This window comes from Stegastes partitus, unplaced genomic scaffold, assembly GCF_000690725.1.
Source record: "Stegastes partitus isolate 25-593 unplaced genomic scaffold, Stegastes_partitus-1.0.2 Scaffold100, whole genome shotgun sequence".
Classification (NCBI taxonomy): Eukaryota; Metazoa; Chordata; class Actinopteri; family Pomacentridae; genus Stegastes; species Stegastes partitus.
Genome location: NW_007577831.1, coordinates 380,200 through 399,372, shown reverse-complemented (window position 1 = coordinate 399,372; position 19,173 = coordinate 380,200). Strand labels below are relative to the sequence as shown.

Genomic DNA, 19,173 nt, shown 5'->3' with positions numbered 1-19,173 from the left:
AAAACAAGGAGCTCTTATACATGACACAAGCGGCCAGCTGAGGTGCTGCTGCTGCTCACAATCCAGTTTGCGCTCCTCCCCGCCTCCCCCCGGCGCTCTGCCCCTGCTCCTCCCCCTCTCCTCCTCATCCTCCTCCTCCCCTCTGCTCCGCTTTTGATCCCACAGGGACTCGGAGCTTTTACATTCCAGTCATTCCAGCCGCAGCGAACAATCGGCTCTCAGTTATTTATTAGTGCGCCTCGCAGCTCCGCTCGGCTCAGTCTGCTGCTGCCGCCGGTGCGCACACACATGGAGGAAAGGAGCTCTGGAAGCCTGTGGACGGATTTACAATAAACTCCGAGCACTGAACCGAGATACTACGACACTGTTCGCTGTGTGATGACACTATAATCCGGTGAGTTTTATATATTATTGTCGCTTTTGGCTGCTTTCCGTGTGCATGACTTCAAGTCCCACTGACTTAACGCATGGCGCAGTCCTAACTTTCATTGTGTAGCCTGTCTATGTGGGAGTTTGCCATCTTTATTTAAGGCTAACCTCTCTAGAATCATATTTATTCAGATAGTTTTTTTGTGTGGAAAAACGTTGGTTCTACTTTACTGGGCTCTAATTTCAACAGATGAATTGATTAAAATCACAGTTTATCATAGATTGTAAAGTACCCATCATTTGCATTTGATCAGATTCATTCACTAAAAAGCCACAGGGAGCTTTAAGATGATTATTTTTGTATGTTTTTAACATTTTCTGGTAATATGTCATTGTGATTATTGTCAAATTTGAAGAATTAATGTTTGTTGTGCTGGAGTCTGTGCAGTTACTGAGTAGATGAATCAATTAATTGTCAAATACTAAATCAATCACCAACTATCTTGATAATCCATTAATCAATTTGAGCATTTCTTTAAAAGAAAAACTGTCTCAAATGTGAATATTTGCTTTTTCCTTTCCTACGCTATGACTTCAAGCTGGATATCTTTGGTTTGTGGACAAAACAATTATTTCGAGCTTTGGGAAGCATTGATGGACATTTTATAGACCACTTTTCCAACATATTTTGGCGTAATATGTTACTATGATTCCCATGAGTGTAGATTTTGTTGAACACTGTGGGTTCTGGGGGTCGTCCTTGTCAATTTTTTTTCAGTCCCTTAAATTCCTGTGATATGGTGAATTTTATGCATCAATGTGTGCCTTCTCTGCAAGTATCCATGTGTGACGTTCTAGATAGATAATAAAAGTCTGACATTTTTAGGAGAGACAAAAACATAAACATTGAGGGGGACCTGTGCCCTGCATCCCCCCATAAATCGACGCCTGTAGTGATTCATTTCAAATTGGGGAAATAAATCAGTTTGTCGCAGAGTGTGTGCACGTGTTGAGTGTTAGATTAATCATTAGGTTAATCATTAGATTAATTTACTAACAATCCACAGAGAGCTTTGAGATAATGATTTTAGTATGTTTGCAACATTTTTTGGATAATATGTCATCTTTATTCATATGAATTTTGGGGTGAGTGTGTGCAAATGTTGAGTATTACACTTCTCTGACTGGAGAAGGCAATGATAAAAGCATAAAATAAAGTCCACAATAATAGCTAGGGCTCTAGTGACATACCTATCGGGGTATTTCCAGCAGCAAGACATTGTGCAATACAGGATCATGATGAAGTGCAACCAAAAAAATCTGAGTTGATCAGATAAAATGTACCAAAAATGTTGTGCTGCGTCGCGTCTAATCAAGATTTCTGTTTTCCCACAGATCTGTGATTTGTGAAGTTCCCATATCACCACATCGAGACTTGTTTTTGTTTTTAACTTATTTCTGTCTGACTGAGATGAGAACCGCTGAGGACTCCTCTGGAACGGTCCTGCACCGTCTCATCCAAGAGCAGCTCCGCTACGGAAACCTGACAGACACTCGCACTCTCCTGGCGATCCAGCAGCAGGCCCTGCGCGGAGGCAGCGGCGGCGGCACCGGCAGCCCCCGCTCCTCTCTGGAGAGCCTGACTCAGGAGGAGACCCAGTACATCCAGATGTCAACGCGGCAGGAGCCTCAAGGCCAGGAGCACCAGGGGGACTGCCTGCACTCTGAGAGCTCCGTGTGCCACCTGTACCAGCTACACGGGGAGGAGCTGCCCACTTATGAGGAGGCCAAAGCCCACCTGATCTCCCAGCAGGAGCAGGCGGAGCAGGACGGGCCCGGCATGGACATAATGGGAGGTCGAGGTGAGGGTCAGTGGGATCTGAAGAGAGAGCATGCTCGCTCTCTGAGTGAGAGGCTCATGCAGCTCTCTCTGGAGAGAAAAGCACCCAGAGACGGTCTGGCCATGAGCTCCTCACACAGCTATCCACAGCTGTACAATAACAGTAATGTTACAAACGCTGTGGCTCCTGACAGACATGGGGCCCAACAGTGGCCTGACCAGCGTGGACCCCCTCCAGACTATCCTCTCTGCGCCAGGATTCCCGGATACATGCTGAGTCACTCACAGGAGCACGTACAGTACCACCGAGACCCTCCTCCCCCCTTCTACTCCCAGCATCACAGGTAACCCCCACAACAACGATTTACTCTGAATAACAAATAATAAAATGTGACCAAGCGAACAGCTCCTGACAGGGCTTTCTTTAAGTGTTTCCTGTGGTTTTCAGCAGCGTTGTAATGAATCACTCATGTCTCCCCTCAGTAGGTATGTGTCTGCTCAGACCCAGGTGGCTCACAGCAGCATCATCGCAGCCTCTGGCAATAACTCTGCTCATAACGATGTGTTGATGCGGGAGAACGAGCGGCTCAGGAGGGAGCTGGAGGTTTACACCGAGAAGGCCGCCAGGCTGCAGAAGGTGAGAAGAGCGAGAGGTGGATGCAGCGCAGTGAATGGAGCTGTTGGCTCATAGAGGGTGTGGAAAACAACAGTTTCCTGCCAGTACATGTCAGGGTGATAATCTGTCTGGCAATTAATTTCTCATGTGCACTGTGGCGAGATTGCTGTGATTGGTTCGCTTCACGAAAGAAGAGTTTTCTCACCATTTCCCATCCCCTTTGCCTTCCAAAACATGCTGGCGTACTGCTGATTTAAAGAAAAAAAAAAAAGAAAAAGAGATGAATGCTTTGACACCTGGGACCCACAAGTGTTCACTCAGGAATGTCGATTCACTCATTCAGTTACACATAGTGTTCAGAAGTTATTTGCCTCTAGGTGGTGACTAATTAGCCTCATTGATTGTAACATAAACCACAGACCAGACAATGAATGGAGATGCTTCTGCCAGAGACTGATCTTCTCACATTTTCTTCACAGCTGGAGTTAGAGATTCAGAGGATATCTGAGGCTTATGAGACCCTGATGAAAGGCTCTGCCAAGCGGGAAACTCTGGAGAAAACAATGAGAAATAAGCTGGAGGCTGAGATTAAGAGGATGCATGACTTCAACAGAGACCTGAGAGGTATGTGTCAGTTTGCCTGTTGAAGCAGAACTGCCTGCTTTTTAATGTAACTTTGCAAGTGTGTGCACCTGTTCAGAATTTAGAGCAAATGCATTTGTCCTCCCGAATAAAAACATGACAGAAGCAGAAGATTTTTATTGAGAAAAACTGCTTTAACAGTACTCATAGATGCAAAACTGCCCAAGACAGGCACAGGTCTTCTTTTCTTCAGCTCTGGGATTTTTTTTACTCTCAAAATGTAAATTCTGAGGTCATATAGCCACTGAGTCAAATATAGAAAAATAGAATTAGATCATTATATACTATACACCATTCTACTTTGAATTGTCACCTGGTTGACGAATTGTGGATTTTCATTTGCATAAGTAAAGACATTTATACTACAATTTGATGCAAAAAATGACCATAAATTCACCAGAATGTGAGAAAGTGTTTATGCTCAATTTGATGCTTATTGTGTCCCGTCAGGTACTCAAATAAAACCTCCAAGTGTGTGTAACCGTTGTGTTGTCTTCTGTGTAGATCAACTTGACACAGCGAACAAACACCGAGCAGCCAAGGAGGCTGAGTGTACAAACCAGAAGGAGCACGTCTTTGCGAAACTTCTTGAACAAAGTAAGTATCTGCATCAGTTCCAGAAACTCCTCTGGGTTTGCGGCTCATGACAGAAGAAAGCTGATCTGATTCGTCAAATCACACTTCCCCGTGTTAACAATAGCAGGAACATAGCTGAGCAGGGATTGGTTTCCTCCTTCAGAGATGTGGTGCGTTACACAAGCTGCATGTCGGGACACAAATGGCTTGATCTCTAATGTTAAGAGTCACTCTCGGCACCTCGACGCCAGCCATATTTCATAGCTGCAGTAAATGTGGCCTGGATTCCAGGAATTTTTTTTTAGGTATTTCAGGCTGTTCCACCATTAGGAATGCTCCCCCCTGCTCCACCCCCTCATCCTCTGCTCAGTTTTGCATCACTGCTGACTTCCCTCCTCGAGGGGAACTAATAAGTCTGGGACTCCAGGGCGTCCCGGCCTAACTCAGCATGACCTCTGGCAAGCTCCCTCTCCTTGTTTGGGCATTTCTTTACCCCGTTGGCTTCACGGCGATCGGCCAGTTGAGAATATTTCTTTCCTCCTTTGCAGTTCTGTGCAGGGATGAGCTACAGAGAAAATCGATTTTCATGTCATCTGACAGTAAGGATCAGCTGGAATGACAGTTGCAGTGTCTGAGTAGCTAATACGGGCATGTGATTGCCTTGAGCCTGCAGATTCGACATACTGTCTTTCTGAAACACTTATCTTGGCAAGGCCACAAGTGAAAATACAATAGTGGGATGTAGTTTATATATTTTTTCTTGCAGGAACCACTTGAAATATATTTTGAGCTGTTTGTTTACTTCACGTCCTTAGAAGCATTCCAGAGCTTTTGCCAGTACAAAGCTATGCTTGTGTGCATAAGTGGATAAGAGGAAGTCTGCATTCCCTCAGCAGGCATGCACTCGTGTTGTGTAATCAGCCCCCTTTCTGAAGTGGCACACCAGCTTTCTAAAAGTGCTCTTTAAAACATGGACCAGCCATTATTTGCTAAATGAGAAATATTTCATTTTCATGCGGATTGTGAGTTTAGAGGTAAATCAAACTGGTTGTAGCTCTGATTTATTTTCAGTGTAGAAGACGAGGTGTCAGATGGTCTGTTGTTGAACCACATGCCTTGATAGCTGCGTGTATAAATGTCTCTTGTTGGGTCACATTCCATTCAAAGTGCAGCTCCATGGCTGATTGCTTGTGTAGTCACTTGACTGACCCCAGCAGTGGCCACTGTTGAACATTTCTTTGACCTCGCCAAGAAGGCTATTATTCTGAAAAGAAAATAACACCTTCTCAGCCTCGTATGTCTCTCTTACCTAGTTTCTTTATTCCTTTCTGTGTCTCAGATGAGGAGCAGCAGCGGGAGCGTGAACGTCTGGAGAGGCAGATTCAACATCTGCGAGTGTCCGGCGAGGAGGGCCAGCGGAGACGCGAGCTGCTGGAACAGGCTCTGGCCTCGGCTCAAACCCGCAACCGGCAGCTGGAGGAAGAGCTGCAGAGGAAGAGGGCCTATGTAAAGAAGGTGGAGCGGCTGCAGAGCGCGCTGGCTCAGCTGCAGGCAGCCTGCGAGAAGAGGGAAGCGCTGGAGCTGCGACTGCGTACTCGGCTGGAGCAGGAACTGAAAAGCCTCAGAGCGCAACAGGTGAGGAGAAGAAATCATTTAGAGTTTCTTTTTGTAACTGCGCCTGAAAGGGATGGCTTAGCGAATGTGCATGTTTGTGTTCTTGCAGAAAGTGACGTGAAAAGATTGACAGGACTCATGAATCTATCCTACACGTGAACTTACATTTAACAGATGTTAGTTTAGCTTAGCGTAAAGACGGGGGGGAACAGATAGTTTGGTTCTGGCTGAAGGTAAAACTCTTTATGCTAAATGAGTTGGCAGCTGGCTGAGGAATGATATCAACCTTGTTATCTGATCCTCACGAACAAATCCAATACCAGTTTCCACGTATGTTGTTGATCCAGTGAAATCCATTAAAACCTAGTGGACCCATTTGTATGGTACTGCTGGAAGTTGTCTGGAGTTGCAAGCTGACAAAAATAAAAGATAATCTTAAGGAATGAACACAGCTGGTAAAGGTACCCCAGATCTGCCTGGGGCCCTGCATTTACTGATGACGTAAATGCATAATTTAAAACATTCAGAATACAAAGAGGGAATGTGCTTAACTCACAGCCTCTTATTGTGCAAACAGACTAACAACTAACTGTGTCAGAATGAAAGTGGACAAAAAAATGAGGCAAACAGATGTATTCAAATTAATCCAGGCATGCAATTGTCTTTGAATAATTGTTTGAACAGGATTTTAAATCTCTTGGATGATGGATCCAAGAGTGGGAGATATCCAAGTGCCACACGTCCAATACCATGTCAGAAATACAGGAACATGAATTATCTTAAAATTACAACATAAAAGTATGAAAGTATCAGAACAAACATCTGTCAGAGGTGACAACCCAGTGGAAACATGATAAATCAAGCGAGTCATTTATGTCAGAGCACTAACAACATGTAAATAAGAAAGATTCTGTTTCTATACTGTTTCTATTGAAATTTAAAAAAAAAAAACTGTCTACATTAAGCATTAAATATGACAGATATATCTATAAGTTGTAAATTTACACTCTGCATAAACAGATATGAAATTACATGTGAAGTTTGATATTTACATTTTATTTGATTTATATTTCACTACACAAACTACTACACTACACAATCACACCATCAAAATTTGGTAATTTAAATGTTAGTCTACAGTCTTACCAATAATACTGTGTGACATCATCTGTAAATGAAGAACCCCGAGCAGACCTGGTGCTGTAATTCAGCAGTACAGTTTAGTTTATTTGTCAACCTCTTATGACTCACAACACAGATTCCTGAATGAAAACCCTCATCAAAGATCCTATTCTTGCAAAAACTAACCTCTATTAGTCCAGCCTAGTCCAGAGGAGAGTCATAAATACAAGTTGATCCATTCAGACAGACACAGGTTTAACCCACATCATTGAGTCTATAGAACAGAGTAAAATCATTTGTTTGTTTCCTTGGTTTTTAATCACTCTATTGTGTCTCATATTCTCCTAGAACCAGACATCTGACAGCACAGCCTCAGAACTGAGCTCGTCCACGCAGCTGAGGGAGAAAGAGGAGCGTATTCTGGCCCTGGAGGCCGACATCACCAGGTGGGAGCAGAAGTACCTGGAGGAGAGCACCATGAGGCAGTTTGCAATGGATGCAGCCGCCACTGCTGCAGCACAGAGGTATGATGGAAGCACAGATAAAAGCATCAGATGGATACAAATGCAGTGAAGTTCAAGGATTTTAACAACCGCCTGTTTTACTTTCAGGGATACAACCATCATCAATCATTCACCAAGACATTCACCCAACAGCAGTTTCAATGAAGATCTGCCTTTGTCCAATCATAGACACCAGGAGATGGAGAACAGGTGCTTGTCTTTCTGTGTCCTTGTTACTGTTTCAATGTCTGTCGGTTGGAAGTTCTGTGAATTCATAATGTGTCTTCTGTATTTAGGATTCGGGCGCTTCACGCTCAGCTCCTGGAGAAGGACGCTGTGATCAAAGTCCTTCAGCAGCGCTCTAGATGGGAGCAGGGCAAACTGGAGAAGCAGAGCCTTCGTCCAGCCCGATCCGTCCCCTCCATCAACACCGTGACCAGCAGCACCGACAGTAAAGGTGAGTTTTTTTTTTCCCCCTCATGCCAGGCCGAGGAATCTTGAATCACATGCTATGAAGCGACAACTGGCAGACTGGTCAGTGTCGCCAGACAGAATGTATGCATCCTAAATAAAATAGGGAGTAGGAGACGACCTCACTCAAATAGACAACATGTTTTTAAACTGGAATGCATATCATCTCTCACTCCAGAATAGCCCGATCCAGAATAGTCATGGGAAGAACTCGACAGGGCAGATGTTCAGGAGCGTGTAAATATGGATGTAAGTGGGTAATTAAGCAGCCTCCTCTCTTTGTCTGCGTCTGTAGCAAAGAGCCTCTCAGATGACCAGACAGGTGCTGCTGCGCTGCAGCCTCGGCCCTTCGTCTCAGCCAAGAGGCCGAGCAGAGACTCCAGCACTCAGAGTGACGAGGTCCCGCAGGAGCCCGAAGCAGAGGCTGACATAGAAAAGACGTCTGAGCTGACCTCAGCAGCTTCCACTGGTGGGTTTATTGTTTTGTGAAGCATTTGGCACCCAATCACCACAACACAACTGACTGCTGCTTATGTTCAGACTCTATTTAACTCTCTGACCCCCAAACAACATTTTTACTTACTGTGGGTTCATCTTTCACTGCAATATAAAGTCCTGCTCCTCAATGAAAACAGCAGAATCATGGCTAGAAGTAGAGAGAAGGTAGATATGTCATCTGTTATTATGCCATAAATCATCAAAAAAGATTTGATTATTTATTTTAAAAGCCTAGAATCAACTTGCGTAACATTTTTCCACACACTGGAAAAATTGTTGCTCTTCATACTATAGATATTTCACTATTTACATTTTTGCAACCACATTAACTCTAGAAAGATATTTCACTGTGCTGACTGTATCTTCCAACAACCTGCTGACAGTTTGCTCCTCTGCATGCCATTTTTGAGCCGTGTCACAGCTATTTTATTGATCAAGTATTTTTTTTTTCCTCTCTCTCGCCATCTCCTCTTTGCTCTGTGAAAATAAAGTCTGCAGTTCAGCCAAAAAGTCCCTGAACTTTTGTCATGTCACTGTTGGTCATAGCTGAGTCATTGTTGCCTTCGTGGTTTGCCAAGAAGCACAGACTTTTCTGTTTTTTACAGAATTTGCTGCAAGTGGTTAATTTTTAGCACATTTTTTTGAATGAAACAAGATTGCCAAGATGGGATTTTGATGAAATATCACAAGTTAAGGCATGTGATTCTTTGAGGGACTGTTATAAAGTTGGAAATCTGATTATTTTTTATGTTTTTACAGTGTCTGCCTCTCTAAGAAAAAAAAAAAAAAGATAACAGGCCTTGCATACCCACTTTTGGATTTTGGGGTTCAGAGGGTTGAAGTCTAAACAGAGCTAGGACAGACTAATGAGTTAAAACTTTGTTGGTTAAATTTCAACAAAGTCATACTCAGGTTTTGAAAACAGTTGCGATTGTATTTGCTTCAACATACCAACCTTGTTTTTCTCTAATTTTATCTTGACTGTAGACACCTCGGAGGAGTCAAGGGCGCAGCTTAAGACGCTCAAGAGCATCAACAGCTCGGACACAGAGGTGGTCGAAATCCTCATTTGAATGCAGCTCATAGACTGACGGATGACAGAAGCTGTTGGCCGAGGTGTTAAAGGCCTTCCTCCAAGTCTGAGTCCAGAGTGTGGCACAGTTTGTTAAGGAGAGCTGAGCTTTCCTTCTGCTGTTTCTGCACAGTTCACAAACAGACAGTGGGAATTCTCTAAGGTACCTGGACAGTATTCTGCATCATGATAGGAACTGGGCTGCTGATTGTGCATATGTTGTGCATGTTATTTTTGTAGTTCTGTATTGTATTTATATTTGTAAATGCTGCTCATATTGTGATGTCTGTTTGGGAGGTGAGGATCACTCATCTTGGTGTGCTCCACTTTTTAAATTATATACAAATGACTCACTTCTCTGGATTACGTGACTGTGTTTGTTTGGTTCATCCTAAATTTCCAGTAGCATCCCTATGACCATGCCCTCTAAAACTATTTATAAATTACTCAAAATAAACGTCCTCCATGTTTTCATACCATGTTTGGGGATTATTCTGTTTAACAGGATGCCTCGAACCTAAATTAACAGTTGCTTCTCTCTTTTAAAATATATTTGGGGGCCCTGCTCACAGCTCAGCAAAGGATTTGGAAACTTCCTTTGAATGTGGAGCCCGCAGAACGCCTCTTAAAAAAGCCTGCGAGGATTGACAGCGTTTCACCGGGGTCTAATTTTCCAGATCCCGGGTTAATGTTCGGGGCCTCACATGGCGACTGCGCAACATTTCGCTCCCCTCCGATGACACACCGGAGCTAATCTTCTCACATTCCTTGCTGAGGGAATGCTCCCGTTAAAGAAAAAGGCTATCTAAAGTCTGACCCCTCGCCCTTGTTAAAATGGCAGGCATTCTCCACATGATTCCTTTTCTGGGGCTGGTTATTTCTTCTGAGCCGTGGTAGCTGGTTCTACCATGAGCGCAGAAATGGTCAACTATAATTGGCCTGCATTTGCTACTTGTTGTCCTCATCACTGTGTTATATTCAGCTGTGTTTTCTCCATCGCTCAAGTATCTCACATTTCCGAGCAGGCTATACACTTAACATGGAATTTTCTATTTATTTCTCCCTGCATAATGTAGGATCACTGAACACTGCTGAATGTATACTCCTGTTTTCAAAAAAAGTGCTTTGTATTTAACTGGAATGTGCCACAGTTCAGATTTGTTCTGCTCTTTAGAGGGAAAGGCCGCAAAAATTCACCATCAGGGGATTTCTGAAGAAGCTCCCATCCAGTTTTCAAATGTCGGATTTATTGGGTTTCCTTGTTGACAACATTATGAACAGGATAATTGTCTAAAGTGTATAAACAATGTGTGAAACCACATTTAACTGGTATTCCCCCTCAAGCTTGTTCATCATATTTCCCTGTCACAGTGCATTTGCTGGTGAATGCAGTGTGTTCATTGGCGTTACTGCCCTTCATTTATTTTGGAATGTGTTTACAAGAATGGCAATTTGAAGTGAGAGAAGTTAATATATTTTGTATTTTTTTCATTTATATATGTGTAATTGTATTGTTTTCTTGGTGCCAAAGATATACTCTACTTTTAAGTTATAACTGATGACAAATACAAAAGGTCCTGTTAAGGCACCTTGCTTCAGCTGGTTGACCCAATTTGATGTTGCTGTGAACTTTTATAAGGAAACATTTGTATGTATGCCTTAACATTTCACAATAATAGAATAAATTCTTAATATATGTCTGATGAGAGGCTTTCTGTTTTCATTTGCCAAACTCTTTCATTGAAGTAAAACTGTATTGCTACGCATTGGAAATGGATTACAAAAAAAGACATCCTCCATTCATTCAGTATCCATTGACAGATTACTACAGCCTACCAGGTACAAGCCCAGGGCCCCTGGTCGTATCCCAGAAATATTATATGAAGAGTTCATTTACAAGAACAGATAGCTCCATCTTCACAAACCTTCAGAAAACCCACTTTTCCATCGTTTACCTGTGACAAAATCAATCAAACTTAAGTAATCCCTATTTTTGTCATGTCATTTCTACTGAGTCAAATCCACTCAACTTCAGTTTGATTGATATTATCTCAAGCAAACGACAACAAAATAAGTTTTCTGAAAATCTACAACAATTGAGTTATCTGTTTTTGCAAATGAACTCTCCAAATATATTCCAGAAAAATACATGATGTAACCCAATTATGACATAAAGTGGCTTCAAAGACACGCCAAATAGCTACAGGGCAGAATGACATAACATGACACAAAATGACCAAAATAAAATAAGACAAACACAAAGAAATACAAATCAATCAAAAATAAGGAACAGAATGGAATAAAAAAAACAACCATTAGGTTGGAAAGTGACAACTAAGACACATAGAATGGCCAAAGACTGAAGCCAAAGGACCAAAATGAGATGCAAAATAACCCAACGACATAAAACAAAACAAAACTACCCATAAAAGTTGATGCAAAACATCTACAACATTTACAGAGACACAAAACATCCACAAATCACGTCTGTGTGACTTTCAGCTGACAGTCTTGTTTCTCTGTGGAATGAGTGGGAGGCCTTTTCCACATCTGTTCTCAGGAGCCCATTATTTCAAAGCTTATAGTCCACGTCAATACTACTCATTACTACGACGGCACACTACTCATTGACCCTGTTAACTCCAATATATCATTCATTGTAATTGACATAGTTTCCGTCAAAGTTAACTTGTGATGCTTTTTATGTTTAAAGCAAGGCTATGTTTGGGATAAACTACAGGATAACATGGTGTAACAGGAAAAAAAAGTCATGAAGAGTCACAAAATAAATGATTTAACTCAGAAATGTTAGCTATACAGTTGGCCAAAGTTTGCTCATGTTAGCCGTTACAAGGTACTTATCAAAGCTGTAGCAAGAGAACATGTGCTAACAATCATTTTTCAAAGGTACAATGTGTTATTTGTAATTTTTAAAATTCATAGTCCATCTGTAATCTATTAATATTACTGCTGACTTATGAGGTTGTTTGAAATTCTGTATTTCTGTCCTTCACTGAGAATGGAGGTTGTGCTCATCTTTCATTCATGGTGGACGCGGTAAATTCCGATGGTAGCCCATTTTTATTTGGAGAAAATGTGTCAACATTTCCAGAGAAGCTCCATAAACCCTTTTCAAAGTAAAACCCACTTCACTGGTTTATATCTGCATGACCAGTATCTTCCAAACTGTTGCTCCAGAAACTGACTGTGTCTTCAGCAGTAGTTTAGCGAAAGACGTGACTGTTTGGATTATACTTAACAAACAGCAGAGCGTGTCTTCAGAATACTTTGCTTTTTATTTTGGTTTCACATTCTGTCCGGCAGCAACCACTTCTCTTATCAACCTCATTTCCAGCTGTAAAAAGCAGCTGTTTGTGGTGAAAAAAACCCAAGTTGCATTAGCTTTCCGGCACCAAATGTTAGCTAACAGCAGGCGGTGCAGGTCTCGTATGATGTGGGATTCCCCACTACGGGAATATTTCTGGAAAGAAGTAGCTCCTGCACTATCCAAGTTCTTACAGCCTATTACCTTTTAAAATGAGTTATCTACGCTAGGCATATCGAAAGCCAGTGGAACTGTTGCTAAGAAGATGTTTTCCACTCCTCAGAGGCCTCCTCACTCTCACCATCTGCAGTGAAAAGAGTAAGATATCCATGATGTCTATCCAAGACTCCATGGAGTCTTCAAGGAAATCATATCTTTGGAGGTGTTCACTGCACGTGTGAATGGTACTGATAAATCAGTTTCCTGACAGCAAGAATTTTTAAGCTGCATCACTATAAAAACCACCTTTGAGTTGTGAGCCACACCTGATACAGATTCACATTCTGTTTGTTTTTATTGGGCCGTTGTGTATTTGGGCGCCAGGTCAGATCTGCAGCCTTTCAGTTCCAAATGATATATTCAGTCCTGATCTGGCACAGTCTTTTATATTATTTACAGCTGATGATGTAAACCATCTCTTATAATATGTGTGTTAAAGGACATTCCAGTCGTGGCAGGCTTTGTGGCCTTTAAATAATGTATGTTAATGTTGCACAATGTTCAATAACCACAGCTATAAAAGCAAATATTGGATTTACATTCATCAGATGATCAGAAACACGTCTGAGTCAATGATAATAATGCTTTGTGTCTGTGGAAGGTATAAATAGGCAACACAGGCTCAAGAAGTGTTTAACTATAAATTAAATTTAACCTCGAAAGATACTCTACATTAACATTCTTTGCATGATAACTGAAAGCAACATGGCTGTATGAAGTTGGAGTTTATGAGTTAGCCTATTAAATTTCTTTCAAAATTATTGGCAGTGGAGAACATACATTAGAAGTTCAGCACCATTCGTGACAACGTTTGAGGAGAGTGTAATAAATTCCATCTATAATTTTACTTCAAAGGGAGCTGAACATCCTGAGTAACTCTTCGTGTGGTTCTCATGATCGCAATGTCTTCATGACATTTACCCTCAGCCCATAGGGACTCCACTGACACAGTATGGCCCTTATATTCTGTTTTCCATTAGCTATCGGGCAAAAAAAAATCTTTCACGATACGATCACATGATGCAAGCTGTACTTTGTGCTCTGTACATTGAATCCTAAGAAAATGAAGACATTCTGGATCATTTTGGTCTGTTTTGTAATCACCCAAAGATCTCGTCTCACATGATGCAAAATTCCAAACCAGCTCAGATTCACAATACAGCATGTTCAGCTCCCAGGCACAGATTTTAGTAGATTTTCTCCATATTTCAAACACATGCGTTCATCTCCCCTATAACATAACTAACAGATGCAACAATGCCTTGACACATGCTGGGTCTTTTTTTTTTTTACTCCTAAAATATGAAATAAGAGCTTATACAACCATTGAATATACTGTGATAAATGTCATTAGACGCAGAGATATATTCCATTACAATCTGAACAGTCACCTGCTGCCTGAATTTTCTATTTTCTGTTACATAAATAAAGACATTTTTATGATAAATCAATGCAGAGAAGCCACAAATTGATACAGAAAAATTCAGGAAATTAAGTTTCTATCCTGGAGAATGAGTACTAGACCTGTCTGACTGATAGCAGAGATTCTAGACTATGAGCCAAGAATGCAAATACAAATTTAAACTGAAAGAAAACTACATCTGAAGTTCAAATTAAATCAAATCAAATGCCATGTTTCTGTAGCTGTATTTCCTTTAAAGTTGTTTATTTATTTTTCTTTCAAGTACATTTCCAAGGTGTCTTTATACACAGAAATTCCTCTGTAAACTTTGACTTTTAATGTAAATATTTTTGCCTGCCTCGCTCCCCACAGTCAGCTTGGAATGTCATTCCACAGATGCCACACATTTTCTTCCCGCTGCCTTTACTTGTTGTAGCCCAGTGCCACTTTTCTCAGCTCAAAAAAGCTGCAATAATAAATCTCCATCTGTCGAAGACCGTTTTCAGCTGGGGACACATGTGGCACCACAGGGTCTGTGATTTCCCATTATTTTGGTCCTATGTGTGCTCACACAGATCGCATGTCAGATACTTCATCCAAGCCTCTTATGTCAGTGTACATGTTTAAGACACGAGCCCCCCAGCCTGACAGTGAGTGACGTGAGGGGGCTCTGATAGGGGAAAGGTTAGGATGACTCCCGTTAGTGCCAAGTTTAAACAGCTTCACAGAGGGCGAGCCATTCCTGGGAGACTCCTAAACTCACCGTCATCCAGCCAGGAAGAACAAAAATTCAATGTACGTGTGTGAATTCCACACACATCTGGACTAATGCATGAAATACTGTGAGTGTTGTCGGGGCTGTTACATTTATCACCATGATTTCACCACTTGGACTCCCGGCAACTGTGAATGGTTCTCACTTGACCACAGCATCCGTCATCGTGGATCAAGAACAGATGTCAGTGAAGTTTGTTTTACATGCTCTGGAGTGCAATAATGTGCAATCTTTGTATTTTGCCCACATTTTTCATGCTTTATATACAGTCTTAAAGTAACGTGCCGTTGAGATACAATCGATGTGTCTGCCAGAGACAAAGGGGACATTTGATAACAAATCATGTGTCTCCTTTTACAGCCCCTTAAGCACATTTTGTACTAAAAAGCCTGTGTGAAATATTTGGAAAAATAACTGTGCCGCTCTGTGTTTTGCCTTAATTTCCATGGAGATTCCAAAACTTCCTGCCTACAGCAGTCGTGGAATGCGCCCCCGCCCCCTTAACTTTTCCACATAAATCAGGGCACCGTCTTCTAATTTTAGGGCTGTTACTGAAGCCATGCAAATCTCTCATAAGGAGGCCGCTTGCAGCAGATTTTTAGGTCCGTGTCAATTGCGACATTGTGAAGCTGGAAACCTAAAGGAGGTGTCTGCGGTCAAGAAGCAGCACCTGCCCTGCTCTCCTGCCAACTAAGTACCACGTGTCTCCTAACCATCTCACATTCTCTTAAGTCTTTTAAAATAATACATTGTGCAGTGAATGTCATTAGGTCATATTTGTGGCTTGTTAGTCTTTGTTAATTAAAGGAGTAGTTCAACATTTTGGACAATATGCGCATTTGTTCTCTGAAAGACAATTCAGTCACGTAGTTTTCACGACCAATGCAGAATTTGATAGCAGATAGCAGCAATTCTGTTCATGCTTCAGTAGGTACGTGTTGGTCTGGACACAGAAGATCACATTGCTCCTCATATTAAACATAGAAACCCCCTGGGGCTCCTGTGGATGCTTCCATGAGACTGTGACTTTGCACTTTTTTACAAGAAATAGCACCATGTCAGTGTGATTTTTCATGTGGTGTATCGAGCATGGTGGGTGGACATAGCACTGGATTTCTGGAGATTTTAGAGCTTACCACAAACTACAAGTCAGAGCACCTCCAAAGTCCTGCAGTAACTACTTCAATTGCTGTATTTCTACTGATGAATTATAAAGATGCTGACGACAGAGAATATGTTTGCACAGCCTCTGCTTATCCGTTGTTTTCCTGGTGCATTTGACGCATTGCAGTGTAGACAGTCTCACATCACAGATTTTGGGCTGCTCACAGACAGTCATGGAGGAGTTCCTGTGGATCCTCACAGACTTGGGTGGATGAGAAAATTTATACCAAATGTCCCACTGTGGGCACATGAATGTGGAAGGCATGAATTCATGGTTTTTTGCTTCGACCTGCTTGGTGTAAAATTTGCCATCCACATGCGGACGTCTACATGTGGCAATACATTTCAGAGTGCATCTGCAGTACAATCATCCATTACACATGTGCCGGAAAAGGAAACTGAAGGCTCATTTTTTGCGCCATATGAATGTCATTATGTTCAAACTGTATGCCACATCCTTGGCCCGATTCTTTTTGTGTTTACTAAAGTATGCCTAAGTATAGGGAATTCTGTCAGACAACTGGGACCTGTAAGAGCTTCATCATGTGGCGGTCTATTAGAATTATATTTTTTATTGGCAACTGTTAATTATTTAAATCTTCAACACAAAATTACTTGTTCAATTTTCAGTATCCAGTAACAAAATAAATACAACTCAATGGCTGCCAAAAACAGAACTAATCAAACTATCAGAAACAGTCTGGTGTTAACAGTATCAGACTTGAGCTGTGGCCTCAAATACAAGCGTTTTAAAGTAGAATCACAGTGACCATGATAATGAACAAAACTTTAAAAAAGGTTTTTTTCTTTTCGTCAGCTGGCCCTTGTGTTCACATGATCCTCTATTTGTAGACCGTAGCTGTCATAGAGTCAGTTAGCTTAGCACAGCACAATGACTGAAACTAAACTATGTTTCTCAAAGCCAATCACCTTCAGGCTCTATAGCTGTATACTTTTTGCAAGTAATTCAATCTAAGTCTTGAGACGACTCTCTAAAGACTCGATATGACCCATAAAGGCAGCAACAGCGTCTTGATGTGGTTTTGAGGGTGTTTCTGTGCTCGGAGAGGCTCATAAAATAATGATTGAGCCATCTCATATCCGTCATTCTGAACATGAGCGTTTAAGTTCATAAAACCCTTTAAACGGTGGGAAATAAATGTTGCATTAGTGAAACTTGAAGTGATTTTCTTTAAGACTAGTTAATAAACTAGTGTGAAAAAATAAATAAATAAATAAAAATTGGCAGTTAACATCAAATATCATGTTTTGTTTGTCCAGCATAGAAAACTGAGAAATGTACAAATTTTGAAATGTGGTGCTTGAGCCTTTTTTTAAATCAAAAATGTGAATTTTCTATCCATCAACTATTAAATCCTTGCACTGCTGGGGTTTCTGGGGGGAGAAACTGAAACAACCATATATGGGGGGTAAATGAGGGCAGGACCTCGGTGTGGCTGTTTGGCTGTTTCTGATGCAGATCTGCCAGTGGTTTCTAATGAATCAACTGGGCTGCACAGTCCACAAAGACTGATTCATGGCGGCAGAGCAACGAGCAGATGACTCAAAACAGCTACTGTCTGAGACGTGCTTGTGAACAACGATCTCCAGGCTTAATGAAGACAAAGACACCTGAGTCAGTGGCAAAAATCAGACACTCTTCCAGCAACCTAACTGTGAAATGTCAGTTATTTGAAGTCTGGGATACCTATGAGTAATTAACAGTGTAGACAAATAAGTAGGAGGCAAAAACAGTGTGTGAAACTACAGAAATCATTAGAACACAAGCTAAAGAATTTAGATTGAGGGGACGAGAACCGATAAATCAGCATAAGCAAAACCTCTTGTTAGCGTTTCCCTTTATCTTTACTTCACAACAAAAATAAATTCCTCACAGTCCGCATTTAACGACAACCCACATCCTTTTCTTTACTAGTCAGCAATAATATCCAAAGAATGCTTGTCATGAGGGTTTCACAAGTTCCCAGTTGAAGCGACATACCAACAGGTGTATGTGAGTGAGTGAGTACAGCTGGGGAATTTAGTGGGCATGCCTCAGCACGCAGGAATGGTTTATATAAGGTTATATAGCCCAGGTGCATGTCAATGATGACGTCCTAAACTCATCCTGAAGGACTGTGCAGTAAGTGGTGTGAGCTCAGGTGCTGAGAGATGAATGAAATTAAGATATTCAGGGATTTTTATTGATATTTTCACAGGTGGTGCAGAATCTGACGTTTCTAATAACCCACCACTGAAAACACACAGTAGCTGCTAATCAAGGACAATTTTGTTCCCTTTTAAGACTTAAAATAAAAGAGCATTCATGTGATCCTCTAATGATGGTTTAAGTATCTGTAATTTAAAAATAAGACTCAAAGTCTGCAGCCACGCCAGAGTTTCTGTTAGGTCGAGCTTAGCATGCTAACATGTGGCTGTTCAGCAGGTTTAATATTTACTATGTTAGATGTATCAGCCTAGCATAGCATGTTTGCATAATAGCATTAAACACATAGGCCGAGGAATGAGGTGGTAAAAGAAGAAGCGTTCAGATCCTTAAGTAAGAGTACCAATGCAGCAAAGTAAAAAATACCTGATAACAAGCAAAGGTCCTGCTTGAAAAATCCCACTTATGTAAAAGTACACAGCAAAAAACTGTAGTTAAAGTATTACAGTAAAATCCTGTTTTGTTTATTAGAGCATTTACTAAAATGAATGCATGTGAGAAGCTTTGAGGAAAGAGATTTGAAATTTGAGTCTGATGTTACATTGCTTTTTGCAAGAAGCCAAAGAGGCTGGAAACAAATGGTTTTATCTTCCACAATGTATTGTATTTTAAAATCTTGCCAATTACCCACTGTGTAAAATCAGCGTCTTAAAAAGCTGTCAGATGAATGTAGGAGAGTGGAAAGTACAACATCCCCTATGAAGTGTAGTTATATGTAAGTAAATTAGCATAAAATGA

The 19,173-nt window shown here is 41.3% G+C and overlaps 1 protein-coding gene across 1 annotated transcript; it reads left to right on the top strand.

Annotated features, from left to right (window-relative positions):
* Positions 1–261: 261 nt before the first annotated feature.
* On the top strand, positions 262–11,027 carry amotl2a (angiomotin like 2a). The gene is made up of 11 exons (XM_008277542.1): positions 262–394; positions 1,765–2,553; positions 2,693–2,846; positions 3,305–3,449; positions 3,972–4,064; positions 5,383–5,678; positions 7,128–7,303; positions 7,391–7,492; positions 7,579–7,739; positions 8,049–8,222; positions 9,239–11,027. The coding sequence occupies exons 2-11, from the start codon at positions 1,841–1,843 to the stop codon at positions 9,322–9,324; spliced, it is 2,100 nt and encodes a 699-aa protein (XP_008275764.1). The 5' UTR covers positions 262–394; positions 1,765–1,840; the 3' UTR covers positions 9,325–11,027.
* The last annotated feature ends 8,146 nt before the right edge of the window (positions 11,028–19,173 follow it).

Coding starts and splice junctions, on each gene's coding strand:
- amotl2a (XM_008277542.1), top strand. CDS start 1,841: ATGAGAACCGCTGAGGACTCCTCTGGAACGGTCCTGCACCGTCTCATC. Junction 4,065..5,382: donor TGCGAAACTTCTTGAACAAA/GTAAGTATCTGC, acceptor TCTGTGTCTCAG/ATGAGGAGCAGCAGCGGGAG. Junction 8,223..9,238: donor GACCTCAGCAGCTTCCACTG/GTGGGTTTATTG, acceptor TCTTGACTGTAG/ACACCTCGGAGGAGTCAAGG.